At 36.8% G+C, this 18,253-nt stretch overlaps 1 protein-coding gene across 4 annotated transcripts in view; it reads left to right on the forward strand.

Moving 5' to 3' along the window:
* Positions 1-15,608, forward strand: part of dipk1c (divergent protein kinase domain 1C) — a 66,200-nt gene extending 50,592 nt beyond the window's left edge. For all 4 annotated transcript variants that reach the window (XM_026329515.1, XM_026329516.1, XM_026329517.1 and 1 more), the window contains 7 exons: positions 1,308-1,511; positions 1,627-1,680; positions 1,834-2,012; positions 3,598-3,907; positions 6,754-6,918; positions 10,039-10,113; positions 14,413-15,608. In XM_026329515.1, coding sequence (XP_026185300.1) covers positions 1,308-1,511; positions 1,627-1,680; positions 1,834-2,012; positions 3,598-3,907; positions 6,754-6,918; positions 10,039-10,113; positions 14,413-14,619 — 1,194 coding nt within the window. In that variant the 3' untranslated portion in view covers positions 14,620-15,608. The remainder of the gene's footprint in view (positions 1-1,307; positions 1,512-1,626; positions 1,681-1,833; positions 2,013-3,597; positions 3,908-6,753; positions 6,919-10,038; positions 10,114-14,412) is intronic.
* Positions 15,609-18,253: the final 2,645 nt, after the last annotated feature.

The raw sequence follows: 18,253 nt of genomic DNA on the forward strand, positions 1-18,253 counted from the left end.
ATTAACCCTCTCTGGATCATCTGTCTGCCCTCCACTCTCCCGTCTTTGTCTTTTCTTTCCTGGTATACGTATTTCTGTCTGTCACACTTCCTGTCTCTGTACCCAGGACTCATGTTACCTTCTGGGCTCATCCACTGATCTGGAATAAGATCAATAAGAGATTGATTATTTAAATCCCAATCTTCTGACAGCATGTCCTTGCATATCCATGTTGTCATTAAGTCTTTCATTTTCAGTTCATATATTTTATTAAAGGAATATCAGTTTCTGAGCTTTCTGCTTCCAACCCATTTATTAAGATGGAAGTTGATGAAATTTAGCAGCATTTACAAAACAACATTTACAAAATGCAACAGCAACAAAACTCTTTATGTCTGAATCTGAGTACCTACAAACAAATCCAAAGCAAGTTTCTTTAACTGCATGTTTTACTTATATTATGCAAAGGAATATGATACTGAAACAGTGTATGCTTTAAAGGCTCAAACATGTGTTACTGATGGTGGAAATCAACAGCAGGTGTTTTGTAAAGCTGGAGGTGTGTGATGTCTGGGCTTAGTCTCTGAGCTCCTTACTGACTGATGTTTGTGTAGGAATGTGATCAGAGCAAGGATTAGCAGGGTAATCCCAGACCAGAACAACGTTAATCCTCAACATCATCCCTCACACCTCTGGACATTGAGCTATTCAGACATTACACGTGTCTTTCTGTAATATAGGGACTGTGCATAATTTTCTTACAAAGGAAAACAGATGGAGGTGTAAAACACAAGGAAAAAGCAAACCTGTCTCCTGGGCGCTTTTGTTTATATATCACTACATTGTTTTGACCATTGTGATTTTATTGCTGGCTACAGTAGGTTCAGAGGCAACACCATTTGAGCCAGCAGATTACTACCACTAACATAAGTCTGTTATAGTTAGGTGACCTCAAACAGCTGTAGTAATTGTAACAGTTTGGTACGTAGTGTAGAGAGCAACACAGGATACGTTACTTTAAGATCTTTATTGTAGTTTTGCAACTATTTTCTATTAAAGGTTCCCATTAGGCCTGTTCAGTAATTCATTCATGGTTTTAACCCAAACCACATTCTGTTACCAACTGAATGTAGATGTTTTTGAGCCTACACATAATAAAATTGTCAGCTCCATAAAATAACTATTGTACTGTAGATGAATGTTACAATAGAAATTATAGCTAACAATGATAATATGAAATTCTATAAGGGGGTGGAAATAAAATTGATGTGTCATCTGCTTGGCTTAAACTCACTGACCTTATACATTCCTCCTCTTCTGCTGTTCAGTGTCTGGAGTTTGGCGAGGGCTCGGTGACGGGGGACATGTGCGAGGACCTGTGTGTGCTTGGTTTGGTCGAGTATAAACGCTGTCTCTACTATGAGAACGGGAAGAAGGTGATTGAGGCACGCTGGAGAGGAAACCCGATCATCTTGAAGTCCAAATTGGAGAATTTCTCGTCCTATGAGCCGCTGGGAATACTTGAATACCAGGTATCTTTGTTTCTCCATTTTTGAACTTCTTTTATTTATGCACACATTTAATGCAGATCCAAATCAACATACATTGCTGCTTATTTATAATTATTTCCTGTGGTCTGTGTTTCAGGACACAGCAGAGGAGCTCTCCCCTCTTGATGTGGTTTTCTATGCCACTCTGGAAGTAAGTCATTCATAAAAAATGTTAATTTAAAAAAGCTGCTTATCAGACTGGTATAAAAAAATCTCCAGAATAGCTGAAAATCTGGACTTAAACATAGTATTCATTGATGCCTGTTGTGTACCTGTGCTGCATATTCATTTTCTCTGATCTCAGGTACGAAACTCCTTAGGCCTCACTGAAGAGACTGAGGATGAAGAAGGAGGAGGAGGAAATAACAGCTCTCTCACCAGACTCTGGGGGAAGAAGCTAAAGAACAGAGACAAGAGTTACTCCAGAGCAGAGCTAGCCTCACTCTGGTCTCTGCTGCAGCAGGAGGAATACACCTTTCTCAGGTAAAACAAGAGTCAGACAGGGGAATAACAACCACCACCTTCTAACATCAGACCAGACTCTGGTGTTAGAAGGTGAGTGTTAGATGCTGTGAGATAATTAACAAATCATCCATCCATCACCTAGCTGGCTCTTGGTGAGAGGTTGGTTACACCCTGGACAGATCTCCCGTCTATCATAATGCTGACACAAAGAGACAGACAAACACTCACATTCACATCTATGGACAATTTAGAGTCACCAATTAACCTGCATGTGTAGTCTGGACTGTGGGAGGAAGCCGGAGTACCCAGAGAAACATCCAAACTCCTAGAGAGACCCAGGGTTCAGGCTGCAGACAACACTGTAAACACTGCACTGCCATGCTGCCAACACTTTAATCAACAAAACTAAACGTCTAACTTGTTCAGGCTACTACATTCTTTACACCTTATCTACATACAAATTTATTTAAATCTATCCTTTCAAGTCTAAAATAAAAATAACAAAATTTCTGGCTGCATCTAATTTATGGCTGCAGTAATAAGTTTTAAATCAATCAATGGAATCAAAAAGTGAAGTAGTAAAAATATATATGGAGCCATGTACAACGAGAACATTGAAGTATGAGGTAAACAGCTCTAAGTAGGTATTAAATTATCAAAGAAATATTTGCAGAATATTCAAGTAAAAAAGCCATAGAACCATGATTCTTGTATGTCCAGACAAAATAGGTAAGTATATGCTGAAGTGTTACTAAATAAGCTTCTCTCATCCTTGAAAATGTCAGATATATTGTAGCCAGAGTTGGACGATGGAAAGAACAAAGACAGTATGTTTTCAGTTGGAGGGCACAGACTCTCAGACATCAACAGGGTGAAAGTCAATAATCCAGCAAGTCCAAAAATAACACTGGCAATGTGAGGGGACCTGTTCGGCTGCTTATCTGGACGCCTGCAGATACAGCAGCAGTGACAAATGGGGTTTAGGAAATTAAGAAATTCCAGGATGTAATTTCACCTCATATACCAATTTACAATAACCGTCAGCTGATACAAAATGATGCATTGTAATGAAAATCTCCATAGACTCATATGTCACTTGCTGATTTATCATAAACAACAGTGGATGGAAGGTTTGAGACATTTCACTCTAATGTGAACCTCATGAAAACCATGTCCAGCTGTAATGCAGCACAACTCAACAATAGCATAAACTACTCTGTACAAAAAAACTAAATGTTATCACCTTAATGAAGTGAGGATTTATTACATAAAAATAAATATTGCATTCATTTCAGCTGACAGCTGAATGTGTAGCTGACCTCTCTGCTGCAGTGTTAAAGGCATAGTCCGTAACAAATTTTTACTAGTGAACTACAATGTTTTCAGCACAGGATTTTGATGTTGACTTAGGTGAAAAGAAAAAAGAAAAGGTCAGCACTGCTGTGATGCTGCCTCACTATATCATTTTTGAGCAGTAAAAATTTTATTTATGTCCCTTTGTAAAATCTAACTTGGATGTGTCTTGTGTATATTTCTGTGTAGTCTCTCAAGCACTGCTGTGTTGCTGCAGTCTTGAACATGAAACTGTTGTCCTCTTTTCCAGAGTCCTGCAGGATCTCAGCATCCATGTAGCCAAGGTGTTGGGCTCCTGCGGACATTTTTATGCAGTGGAGTATCTGTCTGCTGGGCACGCCTGGGACCAGAACATCTTCTCCCTGGATGAGGTGGCTGTTTCTGGGATTCCAGGTCAGGAACGAGTCGGACCCCATGGGAGGTGGACCACTAGAGAGATGGTTCATCGCATTGCCCTGAGTTTTCTGGACATGGTGTGGCACTTTGACAATGACTTCACTCACAAACTTCACCTGTGTGATATCAAACCAGAGAACTTTGCCATCAGGAACGACCTGACGGTGAGTTTTTATCTAGATAAAATTCTAGACGAAGTAAAATGACTATCTCCTCTCAAAAATCTCAGTAAAAGAATCAAATGAGCCTTAATGGACTGAGCCTTTTTGAGAACTATTAATATAAAGAGGATAAAGGCCAAGCACAGTGCTGGGAGAAAAAAAAGATAAAAGATACATTTGTTAGAGGTTCTCAGAGAGCTGAACCTCAAAGAGAGGACAGGAAATTATGTGAGGTTTTATTTTTATTTTTGAAATGATGTACCAAGGATGGAAGGAGAAGGTCATTCTGCATCTACTGAACACGACACAGAAACTGCATAGTCACAAAAACACACACACACACACACACACACACACACACACACACACACACTCATAACAAATCTAGTTCAGGCAGAACCCTTCACCTTAAAGTCCCCTGTTAGTTAGAAAAGGTCATAGGGCTATGTGTATAAATGGTATATAAATGCCATATAAACCTCTGCAATACAGTAACTCTGTTTTAAAAACATAAAAATGTACTTTTAAAGTAGAAACTTCATAATCATGTATTTTGAAAACACTTTCAAAGAGGAATGATAGCTCATTGTGCACATTTCTCCAAAACCTTCATTGAATAAAAAGTAAATTCCGGCAGAATATTTACAGTAAAATGAAACAATAAAACGGTGACCTGTCCAGGCTGTATGTTAAACCTCATTATTGACTGGTTTTCTTTTCATCAGTGAATGATTAGATTTGGTTTTCTTTGGAAAAATGAGTCAAAGAAGGCAGTTTGGTGTGGAAAGATAAGTGACAAAAAGAGGGAGGACAAATCACTTTATGCAAAGATAAAGATGTTGAAGCAACTTTCTGCCTCTATATTACACATAATTCAGTGGGTCTTATTCTACAGAGAAATACAGAATTATTTGAAAAACTTTGGAGACTTATTTCCATTTTTATATTTAAACAGCCTCTTCAGCTAATTATCCTGCTCTGGCTCCTTTGTTTTTGTTAATATAAAATAAGTTGATTATTCAGGAGATTCATCAGTGTGCTCTTAGCTTTGAATATGTCTTTTAATTTAATGCCCCAAACCCAGAATTTCCTCCCGTGTTTACTCTGCTTCCTTTCTTCATGTTTGTTGTTCTTATGAAAAATCTTTAATTTAGTTTTGTTTTGGTTGTTTGTGCTGAGAGTTTATTTAGCCAAGTGACCTCACTCAGTAAACTTTCAGCATAGTCCTTGTTAAAAAAAAAAAAACGACTCTTGGGCATTGAAAATTAATGTAAAGTGTTTTTTTTTTTTAGATGCATCTAAATGTGATTGTTAGAATTAATCATTTTAATCTGGTATGCATAATTCGTTTTCTTTTAAAAATAAAAGTTTAAAAAGTTTATTTTAGGTTTAAAAATAAATCCATTTGGGTCTACATATGTTTTCCTTTAGTTAAAGCTCAAATCAGACTTTAAATGCAACATAAGTGTTTGGAAAGAGAAGCCATGAGAAAATAAAGCAAAGGTCTCTGGTTGTTTTCTCAGGGTTATTAGATGGATTTATGGTTTAAACAGGAGACTAAGCCAGACTGTCATTAATTCAGCAGCATGTCAGGCCTTTGCTGGGCTCTGTCCAACAATCACAGCAAAATCTAAACAATTTTATCTTTCACACTTCAGACTGATTTACTGCAAAAAAATGAACCCAAGTCCAAATGTAGCATTTGTTGCTCCAACACATGTCAGTCAAACCCCAGAGTTTATTGTTCTCACAAGATTAGTAGGATTAAAGTTTTTCTTATAAAAGTGTTGACATGGAACAGCTTTAACAGTTCATGCCTTAAAGCATTGTAAAATAATGCACTGTGTGAGTTTAATGACTGTGACAGAAATGGTAGACTAGAATTATTTCCAGAAAAGTGTGAATATAAGAAAAAAATCATCTTAATAAAGGATAACTCAGTGTTGCAAATCTCATGTACAAAGTCAGCTTTTTAAATAACTTTAAAACATTTTATGTAATGTTTTGAAATAATTCAGGGCCACAAACGGAGCAGAAAAGTCAGAAAGCAGTGAGACTCAGAAAGGAACAGGACAATTTGTTGCTTCATTGTCGATCATTGCACAATTAAGTTTCACAGGTAGAAAAACATAAAGGAGTTTAAGAAAATGTTATAATAACAGAGAGTCACTTATCCTGAGGAAACTCACTTCACTTCACCTGACTTCACTTCAGAGTACCTTGAATACATTACAAATACTGTATATACAAGTAGACTAAAGACAACTGTTTTCTTAAGCCACGTTGTGAAGTCTGGAGTTTGTGTTTTTAATTCTTGCCACATTTCATCAGTAATAAAACTTCTGCATGAGTGACAGACCATTTTGGATCATTTCATTTTGACTTGATGCCTAGAAATTCCAAAGTTGTGATTTAAGAAATTACCAAATTTGTGTACAACTCAATCTTCAATGTGCCACATGAATATGTATACACATTTTCAGCACTTAATTATGAAGAGTACTTATTTATTTGCTGTGTCTTTAAAAATTCATGTTTACATATATTTTACATATTTGAAAAAAGGTTATTAAATAAAATGTATTTAAAATGTAAATCAAAGGTGTTACCCATAAATAATTCATAAAATGTAAACTCTACCTACTGAAGACTTAATTTACGAAGTACTCAGGTGACATAGGTTAGGTAGATGTTATCCTCCATTAGGTCAAAACTAATAGTAGTGCCCTAAAAAATGTCTCTGTTTGTCAAATAATTTTTTCTAATTTTAAATTCTTCAGTTATGACCAAAGGGATCAGGATTAATTTAGACACATTGGACATTTTTGTCTCTGTGGTGTGTCCTGCAGGTAGTAGCAATTGACGTGGACATGGCGTTCTTTGAGCCGAAGATGAGGGACATCTTGGACCAGAACTGCAGCAGCGACGAGGACTGTAACTTCTTTGACTGTTCGTCCAGGTGTAATATGAACAAGCGCAGGTGCAGCCCCCACCGCAAGAACAGCAACCTGCAGGTAACAATTATGCAGCAGAATAGGACAAAAGTACCAGTTTTCATGTATCTGCCCTTTGAGTAATTCAATTTTACAATGCTATAATTTTACTACAATAGATTTTAGCACCACATGTGTATTTCACAGACATATAAAACTGCCCTAGTGTTATATAGTATGTAGTTATGTAGTATATACTACAAACTAGTCAAAATTGGCTCACCCTTATTATGTAAAAGACAACAACACATTACATCATTATTGGTGGACTTTTTACATGTAAGTTATAATATTTTTTATATTATATTACTATATTTTTTAAAGTTACTGTCACTATAACTTAAGGCTCGGAACAGTAGTATAGCTAGATGATGTTGTTTCAATGTTTACTGAAATATTTTTGACACACTTTTAGCTCTGTTTGTGTTTATTTGTGTATATTCGACAATTTATCAACCAGACCTTATCTATCAGCTATTTTTACATGATTTAGTATGTCACATTTTGTCGTTCTCTTGACTTTGTTCACATTTATGCAGTTTGTGTTGCAAAATATAACTTTAGTTTAAAGCATTCATTGATTTGCTAAATGGGTTTTGTGGTCAGACACCTTGAAATTTTACTGTGAAATGTCACATTACATAATTGTTATGGGCATTTATGGTTCAATATATAAGAAGCCAATACTACGTAACCTCTTTTATAATTTATTAAAAATGTACAAGCTCTTTAATTTAAGTAAAAAACAATTTCTAAAAATAGCTATTGCAATTGAAAGACAATGTTAGGATGAAAAGATGAGCTTCAAAACTCACAATTTGATTTATAACTTTGAAATTTTGAAATATTTCTGTTGCTCCTTTTACTTCTCTTTCTTTATGACCACAAATCTTTTCTACATGTAGCACCTGTGTCCACCTTTTCTGTTTTTGGTTTTCTTTATTTCTCATGCCATTAAGACCTAAAAAATAACTGTCTGAGGCTTTGACATATTCATACCATACAGCAACTTCCCTGCTAATAAGGCAGTTGATAAATTACAGGGGAGGTATTCTGTTTTTCACAACATGTAGTTATAGGTGTACGGTAAAAAGACACGTGGAATGATAATTACTGATCAGAGGAGAAGAGGCTAAAATGTGCCAACATGATGTGTCTTTAATCTATTATAAAGAGATTTTATTACTAATCAGTTTTATTTATTTATTTTTCTTATAATTTATACTTTTTAATTGAACTACTCATTTTTTCAGCCAGTCCAGGGTAAAAAGAAGCTATAGCCTACAGCTGATCTTCTCTATAGTTGTAAAAATGTCCATGGGTCATACAAGATATTAATTTTAATTTTATTGCTTTAATTCTACAATTAGAATATTTTGAAAGATGGCATACATTAGAAAAGGACGTAATTATCAATTATGACCAATTAATGTGATAAACGTTTACTGCAGTGTATTGTATAAAAAAGTATAAAATCATCATTTTAATTAGCCTATTTAAAATTGTTCTACAAATTATTGTGAATAATCATTCTGAATTCAGGCTCAATTAATACATTTTATATTATAAGAATTGATTCTGATGTTCTCTTCATGTACATGCAATGATTAAGGTAATTTAAATTGTTATAATAATTGAAGAAAAAAATCTATTTCTGCAGTTCATTAGAGGGAAGGTTTGCAGAAACTTGACTTTTTGTTTGTCTTTTTTAAGATTTGATTTTTAACATTTTTTTTACATTGAAAAATGTTTGAATTATGTCCATCATTTTTGCAAGACCTTTACCTGCAAATGAATACATTTAAAATAAAGATTTTATTATTGCATAATTATATTTTGTATAAATTGATATTCATGTTATCTTTTGTTTCAAAGTTTACAGCCACATCATCACAGCCACATTATTAGTTAATTTGTATTTTGGGCTCCTTAAATAACTTAAAGCCATTTTGAAGCTTTAGTGTGTCTGGGACACAAAAGCTCAGCCAGACATTGCCCTCACTGCTGTCATCACCGTGACAGTGACCGGACAGACTCTCATCACCCTGCCGGCTCCTGTATCACATATCATGTGGTATGAGATACCTGCATTCATCAGACAAGGACATGTGAATATGAGACAGAACGGGAACAGTTTTCTTACAGGCAGGTTTAGACTAATGACATCTGACAACATAAATTATGTGCATAAATCAGAATCTAAAACGTACCTGCTGAGAAGGTATATATAATGACAAGTCACCACCAAGATGAAAAGTGGTAAAAGATGGATAGAATAGGATAAAACAAGAAAACATGAAGCGGACACACACCAAAAAAAAAAAAAAAAAAAAAAAAAAAAAACAATCAAAAAGAGTGAGTTAAAAACTAGAATTGATGATAAATGAAGAGAAGAAAATAGAAATAATACAAATAAAAAAAGAAGAGCAACATGAGCAAATGAGAAGATGAATAAAGGGGGAAAATAAGAACGAGCAGAGGTCAAAGGGAGAGAGAAGAAAAGTGAAGATGAGTGAATACTGGACCAAACACTGGCTCATGACAAAAGGTGCTGATATCACACTGATGACACACTGGTCTCGTATTGGTCAGGTGTCTCCTGAGCACGACCTCTGATGACCCTCCGACTGTCAATCATCTTCTTAGAGAAAGGACACTTTGTCTTTCAACTGAGTGATGTAATCATGGAATGAAAAGCGGGGTCTCATCTGCATAATGAAGTAAAAAAAAAGGCTGTTGTTTGTTCCTTTTTCATTTTCTCTTCATGCTTTCTCTTACATGTTCTCTTTTCACCCTTTCAGCTTTTTTCTGCTTTTCTTTGCTGTCTTTTCTTTTTCATCCCTTTTTTCTCACTTGTTTTCTGTTCATCCATTTTTTTCATCCACACTGTCATGCATTACCAGCTCTCTCCTTCTCTTCCTGTTCCTATCTTATTACTGCTCGTCTCCATTTGTGCTCTTCTCTTATCTCACCATTGCCTTCGGTTTTTACCTTCCCTTCACCTCTTGTCTTAAAGTTCTTTATTTTCCTCTTAATCCCTCAATCTTCTCTTTCTTCCTTTTAACTTAGTTTTTTCTCTCTCTCTCTTTTTCTTTCTCTTTTTATCACATTGTCACTGCTCTTCTTTTTCCTGTTTTTCAGGTAATATGTGAGAAGATTTTCAGGCCGTGGTTTTCTCCAACATTGCTGGGTGCCAAAGCAGGTCTCCCCCTGCAGGTTTGTTTACATTTATTTATCCTAAATTTGTATGTATTTATTTACACATACCTTTACTATTTAGATTTATGTAAAATAAATATTGGTTTATATATGTACTTTCATTTATTTTAATTTTGTTATTTTTCTTACATTTGCAACAACATGATAATCACCATCTTAATTATTTTGTATATTGAGACAAAATAATACATTTATCATCACAATAAATACCATTAGAAATCCAGTGGCACTTAGCAAAACAACAAAAAAAAAAACTTAAGGCAGACAACAAATATAAAATTGCAAAAGTAAAACTCAAAGTAAATCTTTCATAAATTGGATGACATATTTACAGTTGCATTATGATGCATATGCCCGTATAAAGAGATGTGTTTTAACCCTATAGTAAAGTCCTGCTGACAGGCAAGTGGCAAAAATACATTACAAAGTCATGAAGTCTAAAATCAGGGACAGAGCAAAGCAGCTGAAGAGGATGGAAGCGAGTGGGATGGGTTGTAAAGATAGAGTTCAAGAAGGGTGAAGATTATTATGGTTTTGAAGGTAAGTAGCAGAATCAATTGATTAACAGGCTAGTGGTGCTGGATGCGAGAAGGGTTTCATATTGTCAAAGGATTTTGTGGATGTAATGACCCTTGCAGCTGTGTTTTCTATGCTTTGAAGATTTTGGGGAATCACAGAGAGGTGATAATAAATTTGTTTCAGCAGAATAAAATTTGTTTGAGCATAATTAATAACTTGAGAGCTGTGATGAGAGAGGATGGGTTGTCTCAGTACATGAGAAATTTTAGATGTAAGCACTAAAGATACCATCCTATATAACCCAAGTACTTCATACTTGGAACAAAATGTGGCTCATCAAATTGAAATATGAAGGGATGCATATTGCCTCTAGCCAATGAGTATGACTCTGCTTTTATTAGAAAAGAAAGTTGTTTGACATTCAATTCAATTCAATTCAATTTTATTTGTATAGCGCCAAATCACAATACAAATCATCTCAAGGCACTTTACAAAAACTAAAACTAAAAACCCAACAATTCCCTTATGAGCAAGCACTTGGCGACAGTGGAGAGGAAAAAACTCCCTTTAACGGAAGAAAAAAACCTCCAGCAGAACCGGGCTCAGTTTGGGCGGCCATCTGCCTCGACCGGTTGGGGTGAGTGGATAGAGCAGAGAGAAAAGAACAGCAACAATAAACAACAACAACAACAACAACAACATCCAGTTATAGTTTTTGTGAATCCAAACTGGTTGTCATCAGCATGGCAATGACAGTATCATTCCATAAATAAGGAAAAATAAAGAAAATCTTTAAAAGAGTTTATTATAATAAAAACTGTATTCAGCTGACTCCAATTCAAAAGCAAATAATGTGATGTAGGGTGGATGGTGGATGACTCTCAACTTGTACCAAAGCAGAGGTCAATTGTTAATGGATGTTGTGAACTGAAACTATAAAATTCCAATAGTACTGTACATTGTAAAGTACAACTGAGAAGTGGTTTCTGCAGGCTTAAGGAATTTGCTTAGAGTGGATCATTAAGTCTCTTTTAGTTTGTACAGGGCTCCTAATATTTAATTCTAGTTTCATTTTGTAAGTGTCAAATTTCTGTGAAAGGTTTTACAATATACAAAAAAAAATATTCCTAGACGTTTGACTGTAATGAGGAAATAACTCAAACATATTTCCAGTAAATAATAAAGAAACCCCAGGAAAAGAAACAAATCATGGATCCTCTTCCGAGACAAAGACACATCCAATGCATGAACAATGTATGTTGCACAGGATCATTGAGTCTTTCATGTGTTTCAGCATCAGCAAAAATTTAGTTTAGTGTAGAGGCTGTTTGTCCTGATCCACAGTGAGGCCTTCTTTGCTGCCTCTGTGATGTTGCTTTATGCAGTCCTGTAATGCAATGTAATTTGAAGGACCTATGAAAGGACTGGCTAGCGAACTAACTGCAACGTCAATATTCACTCAGAGAACAATTCGTCCTCCACTGCTGTGGCATTCTCACTATATTTACTTGACTCTTCAATATTTCTTACTAGAGCACAGATCAAGAATGGCTGACTGTTTAGATGAGTATCACATCAGTATCATGTCTGGTCTGTGTGAAGTCTCTCTGATGATGTCTGGATCATTGAGCTGCTTTTCAGGGTCAACCCTCAGCTGCCATTTCTGTGCAGAGGCAATAGTCCTGCCTGATATCCTTTAGTGAAACTTAATTTCTCTTCTGCTCTGACAAATGTGGTCACCTGCCTCTTGTTGTGGCTTTTGGCTGTTGAAGATCCCATGGCAGATGGTGTCTACTAATACTATATGGACCTTGTCATTATGCCAACAGTAGCACCTTTACCACAGTGCCTTTACACAGCAACTAAGGATGTGCTCCAGATAAAAAGAAGCTACCTAAAATGGAATTCCTTGGACCTTTAACCACGCTGGATGGATACAGTAGGATATACATACTGTATGATGCCTTATTGAACCCAAAGGTCCCCAAATTTGGGGACTTAAAATAGCCGGGAGAAAACACAACGTGAAATGCTTATCAAATTAAACAGCAAAATCTGGGCTACGAGATTATATAAACCTTTTTTACATGCCCCAAACACAACTCAAATGAATTACTTAAATATTAAACTCCACACAGCACTGCTCTACTGCTAGACACTTCATGCAAATCACACAATGCCCACCTCAAATGAAAGCAGAGACTGCACAGATTCTGAAGATGTTTGTAAAAATACTGTACAACAAAGCAACAGAGATAATAACCAAAAAACAATAACAGCAGAAATTGCGGTTTTGCCGTGAAATGTGTATTTTACTGGTAAAGCCACACTAAATCCCTAAAGACCTGCAACATCAACTCATTCTGGATGTTCTGAAGGGCTTTATCGAGCAGAGTTTTAAAAATAGACCTCGGGTTCAAAGTAATCCTTAGTGGGTCATCCCTCCACAGCTCCTCACACAAGATCTTCCTGTGACTCTGATGCTGCATCCCCACCCACTAGCTAAAAGAGTTTTCATTCTCCTCAGCAGCCTTGGGCTTTTCTGGCAGTCCTGACTTATTCACATACACTAGCCTTCTTGTCCACCTTGCCACTACTTTTTTGGGCAAATGTGATGTCTTTGAGAGAGCAGTCACGGATTTTCCCGGGCGAGCTCTTGACAGACTTCACCATGACAAATGATCTGGAAATTTTCAAAGGAGAAATGTAATTTGTCAGTTACCTTCCCCATTACTGGGGGCCTGATCTTTGTTTGAAGTTCATACTTGGCCAGGTGATGAGTCTTACAAGACTCTTAAAGATCTATCTGCATCCTGGGATTGATGTATTTGTCACTATCAATTCATTCATGTATGCTCTTATGATAGGCTTCTATGCACCAGACTAGGCAACCCTAACTCTTCATTCCACCACTAAAGACATCGTTAGCATCTACTGTACATGGCAAGGGCAAAAAGACTTACTGAAATGGTGTATCCAGTGATGATGGGTTGGTCTGCTCTACCTAGTGGTGAAGAGTGCTTTAGATGGAGATTCAGGCATGATGGGTGACTCCTGGCCTGGCTCCACCTGTATCTCACCTCGTATTAACCCGGTGCACTGTACTGTCAGCCAACCCTCGAAGCCTTTCATTTTAACAAATTCAAGCTGGTACTTCTGTCCTAATTGGGTCCTAATCATCTCTGTATCCCTCATGCAAATATGGGGGTGTAACTGAAGGATTTTTGAAAACTTTGCTGGCAGAATGGAAGTGCCATACTACGTTGCACCTGCTGCTGTTTTACTGTGTTGTCTGCTGTTGCTACAGCTGTTTTTACAAGTCATTCAAACTTTTCCTCCACTATCAGTTACATTACCATCACAATACCAGATCTTTGTTCTTTTAAACAGAAGACAGATTCTCAGTGATGTAACCATGGGGTCTTCAGATAATTCAGATCATTCCACATTGGACACCCTGGTTCAGAGCTTGTGCTCAAGTGGCCTGCTTAATCCATGGATTGCTGCTTCTGACCTGCAGCCATTAAGAGGCCTTCTCTGCTACCTTTGTGAAGCTCCTGATGACTCAGTCTGCACAGTCTTACCAATAGTAATAATAATAATACCCAATAATTGGAAGGCCCTATGGAGGCACTGGCCACTGAAGCTTAAGCAAAATGACTATGGAAAAACAGAACACAACATTCAATATCATAATTACATTATTAACTGATTTTGGCATCTAAGTTCACAGTCTCAAAGTCTTTTTTGCATTGTCTTCTGTGTTTTTTTAAACAGGTGGAGCTGCAGCGAGCAGTTCAGGAGTGTTCAGAAACAGATGGAGATGTAGAGGAGAGCAATCATGATGGGGGAGGAGGAGGCAGAGATGTCCACCAACGTCTCCTTAACATCCTGACCCGCCTCCTTCAAGAGGGAGGGGCTTCAGGTGAAAGAGGAAGTTCCTGGAAAGGAAAAAGCCATGTACACACTGCGCTGAACTTTTGAAGAAGTGAAGGGAGGGCCAGAAGATTACTATAGAGAAGTCTCAGTAGCACACCTGTGCACTCTTTAGGCATTTTCCTGGAGGGAAAACTTTGATGCGAATGCAAGTTTCGTCTTCTGTGATTTATCCACTCACACACAGTTAAAATGTTCATCCTGGAATCCACCATAGCTCATGGAGACAACACAGACATTTGTTTGTATGTTGATTGATAGGTAACTATTCATCCAATGACGGTTTTAGGTCCAGAGCCATTATTTGAGCCATCCAGATGAAGTTTCAATCAGGTTCAGCAGAAGTTAGATACCCATCAAATATTTCTGCTTCCAATTCAAGGTTATATCTACTCAAATATGAACTATAAACACAAAAAGTGCATTTCTTTTGGTCTTAGCATTTTTCTTGGGTATCTGGCCTGAGTATTTTTCCTTCCCAGTTCCAATTAAGGAAAATCTTAATATTTCATCATTCAATACCCATGGTTACATTTCTTCACTCTGATTGAAATCATCCTGGTTAGCAATTACTGTTTACATTGATGCTGATCCAATAAGATGTATATTTATATGCTTCAGAATGTGACTTTTCTTATGTGCACAAAATGTTTCTGCCTGCTGGGAAGCATGGCATCTACCAAAAATGCAACAGAAGAGCAAGACGTTTTAATTTAGTGCAGTCTATGGTTCTGTGGATTTTGGCTTTGTTCATGTTTTGAAATACTTGTTTGAACAACTCATTGTTTCCACCCTTTTGACGTTCAACAATTAAATCTTAAATCTTTGAAACTTTTTGTTAACAGTCCAGTTTTGTTTTGTTGCCAGGATGTTTCTGTTCCTTCCAGAAACTCATCACATCACTTAATGTTTCCCCCACACGGGACATACATGAACAGAATGAATATATGTATTCCAACAAGAGAGAAATGATAAGTTCTACATGAACAATATTTTCCTACTGAATGGATTAAATGGTTCCTCATTCCTACTGAAAATTCCTTCTGATTAGTCCAGTCTGTTCCCACTGAGATGCTCTTATATTCCAATTGGGCTGTTATTCAGATTATTGCTGGAATAACAGGGTCCATTTTCATATAACTAATAATATTTTAGACAGCAGTGTTACTTGTTTGACCCTTTCCTGTCTCGGCATGACCCAGTGCACAAAGTAATCTCCATAAAGAAATTGTTTTCTCAGTTTGCTTTAGAAGAATCTGACTACAAAGAACCTAGACTTCAATGAAATTCAGCACATTTGGGATTATGAAGAACTGACTGTGATCCAGACCTTATCATCCAGCATATCAGTGTTGGATCGCACTGATGCTGTTGTGTCAGAATGGGAGTAAATTCCTGCAGCCAGGTTCAACATCTGGAGTAAAGAGTCAAACCAAAGTAGTGGAGGTATTGGGCGTCCACACACTTTTGTGTCCCTCTTTGGAACATCTACAGGGGTAGCCATACAACATAATCGATTATGTATCCCAGTATTCACTGAATGTTGTCCCAGGAGTATGTCATTTTCATGTGAACTTATGATTTTTTCTGGATATAAACTTTGCAACTAAATTTCACCACATTGAACCTGGAGGACTGACTCAGAGAGCTCAGCAATGTTTGAACTCTTTTCTGATCAGAGGACTATGTGATAGAGCTGGTGTACATGGATCATCTCATTTCTTCTTGTCTTTAAGCCCATTAGTCTCAGTGAGATTTTGAATAAATCTCTCTCATTTGAAGAGGGACAGTAAGTGAGAAAACAGTGTAAATTCTTTAAAAGCATGTAAAATTATTTCAGTGTTGACAATCACTAGTGACTTTTGTGATTTTATCTGTTTTGTAATAAACTGCTTTGAGTTTTTGAAGGCAGATATTATCAAACCGACTCTGCTAAGTTCAATTATTTTGATTATAAAATCTGTATATAACTTCTACAAAATTGAGAGGATTCATTGTTTACACTTTCATTTTATTGTATACAACTGTTGATGAATTATACCACTCACATCTACAGTAAATATGAATCTACAGCCAGAAGCTGCTCAGCTCAGCATAAGGACTGGAAATGAGGAAACCCGAGTCTTTCAAAAGTTAAAAAAATAAATCCTCCTGAACATATACAGCTCACCACTGCAACCTATTACATATTGTAGCAGCACAAAGCAATTTTTAAGCAGTATATTTTTCCAGCTACAGTACTTAATTGATTTGTTGTGTTTAAAACTGCAGTATGACTAGATCTCATGGGGGCTGTGATATCGCTGAGTCTGCTTCATTTTAAAGTAGATGTACATGTACATGTGTAAAGAGTTTCTCTGGGCCCAGGCTTCATTAAAAAAGACAAACTAAACATAGCTCAATAATAAAATCTCTAATGTTGTTTGGAGTTTTGCTGTGTGTTGTTCCTGGTGCAGGGTCATATTACTGCAAATTAAATCACTAATGGTAGGAGGAGAGTTTGCCAACATTTTGTTTGAATATTGTTACTTTCCCATGAGTTTTAGGACAGAAAGGGAACACAGTCATTTGATGTTCTTCGGATTTAAGAACAATTGAGGCAGTACAAGCTCCAGTTTTCTTTAACAACGATTTACCACATCATGTATAACTATAAATAGACCCTGTGGCCTGTGTGTTAATAGAGTCAAACCATTTTCTCACTAAGTGAACTGAAGTTTCCTCATAGTCTTGACTTCAGTGTGAAGAGCTGAGGCCTGTTCCTCATATTTGGATACATAGGTCTGTCTGATGATACTGGTGACATGATCTGACATGATCCCAGATCTGCTGGTTCTTCCAACATCTTTTCAAATTTATTAAACATTCTCTCATTTAATAAATGTAAAATAAGTGTAAACTGTGTCAGTTAGTTATCTATTGAACAGGCTCCTGAAGATATTCTTGGTTTAATTTTTGTTTGGATTCCCTTTGAATTAAATTTAATTCTAATATAAATTCATAAATTAAGTCCATTTATTATAATCAGGAGTTAAAGGAGTTGATTTTACCCTTAGGTTGCTGCCTCACTATTTCTATTATCTCAGGAATCTCAGAAAATCCCCAGCAGATTACAACATACCTAGAAACTAACAACAAACTCTAACAGTAGCAAAGACGCTATAAAGACATTCAAAGATGTTTTCCCAAATCTTTCTTTTACGCAGGATAACATCAGAAAGCGCTGAGGATCCTGGGGGCGACTGTACAGTTTGACAGTTCGACTGACAGCTGGACACTCTTAGGTCAATGATTAGCGACTAGTTTCTCTGACCATGCCAGGTTTCCTTGTGACCCCCTATCATTGTCTTTCCTCACCTTGGAGGGTACAAGGAAGAGGGGGAAGGCAGAAGTATGGGCTTTCCATTTAAATTCAGTAGCATAAGCACTGAATATTGTTCCCCAGTGTCTGCCTCCCCAGTGGCATGCCCTTCATGTCCGGGTCCATTGTGCAACTGACAGGAGCTGGAGGAACTCACAAACCTGCCTTAATCTCCAACTCAGAAAGTCTTTTCTAGCTCCAATATGAGGTGTGTGTGTGAGCTTAAAGCTCATCAGTGTATGTCTGTCTTGGTGTGGGATATTGCATCAGCTCATCTTCAGGGGCTTGTCTGTCTTCTTTTGAAGAGATCCTGGTCTTTGT

The sequence above is a fragment of the Mastacembelus armatus genome, unplaced genomic scaffold (genome assembly GCF_900324485.2).
Source record: "Mastacembelus armatus unplaced genomic scaffold, fMasArm1.2, whole genome shotgun sequence".
NCBI lineage: Eukaryota > Metazoa > Chordata > Actinopteri > Synbranchiformes > Mastacembelidae > Mastacembelus > Mastacembelus armatus.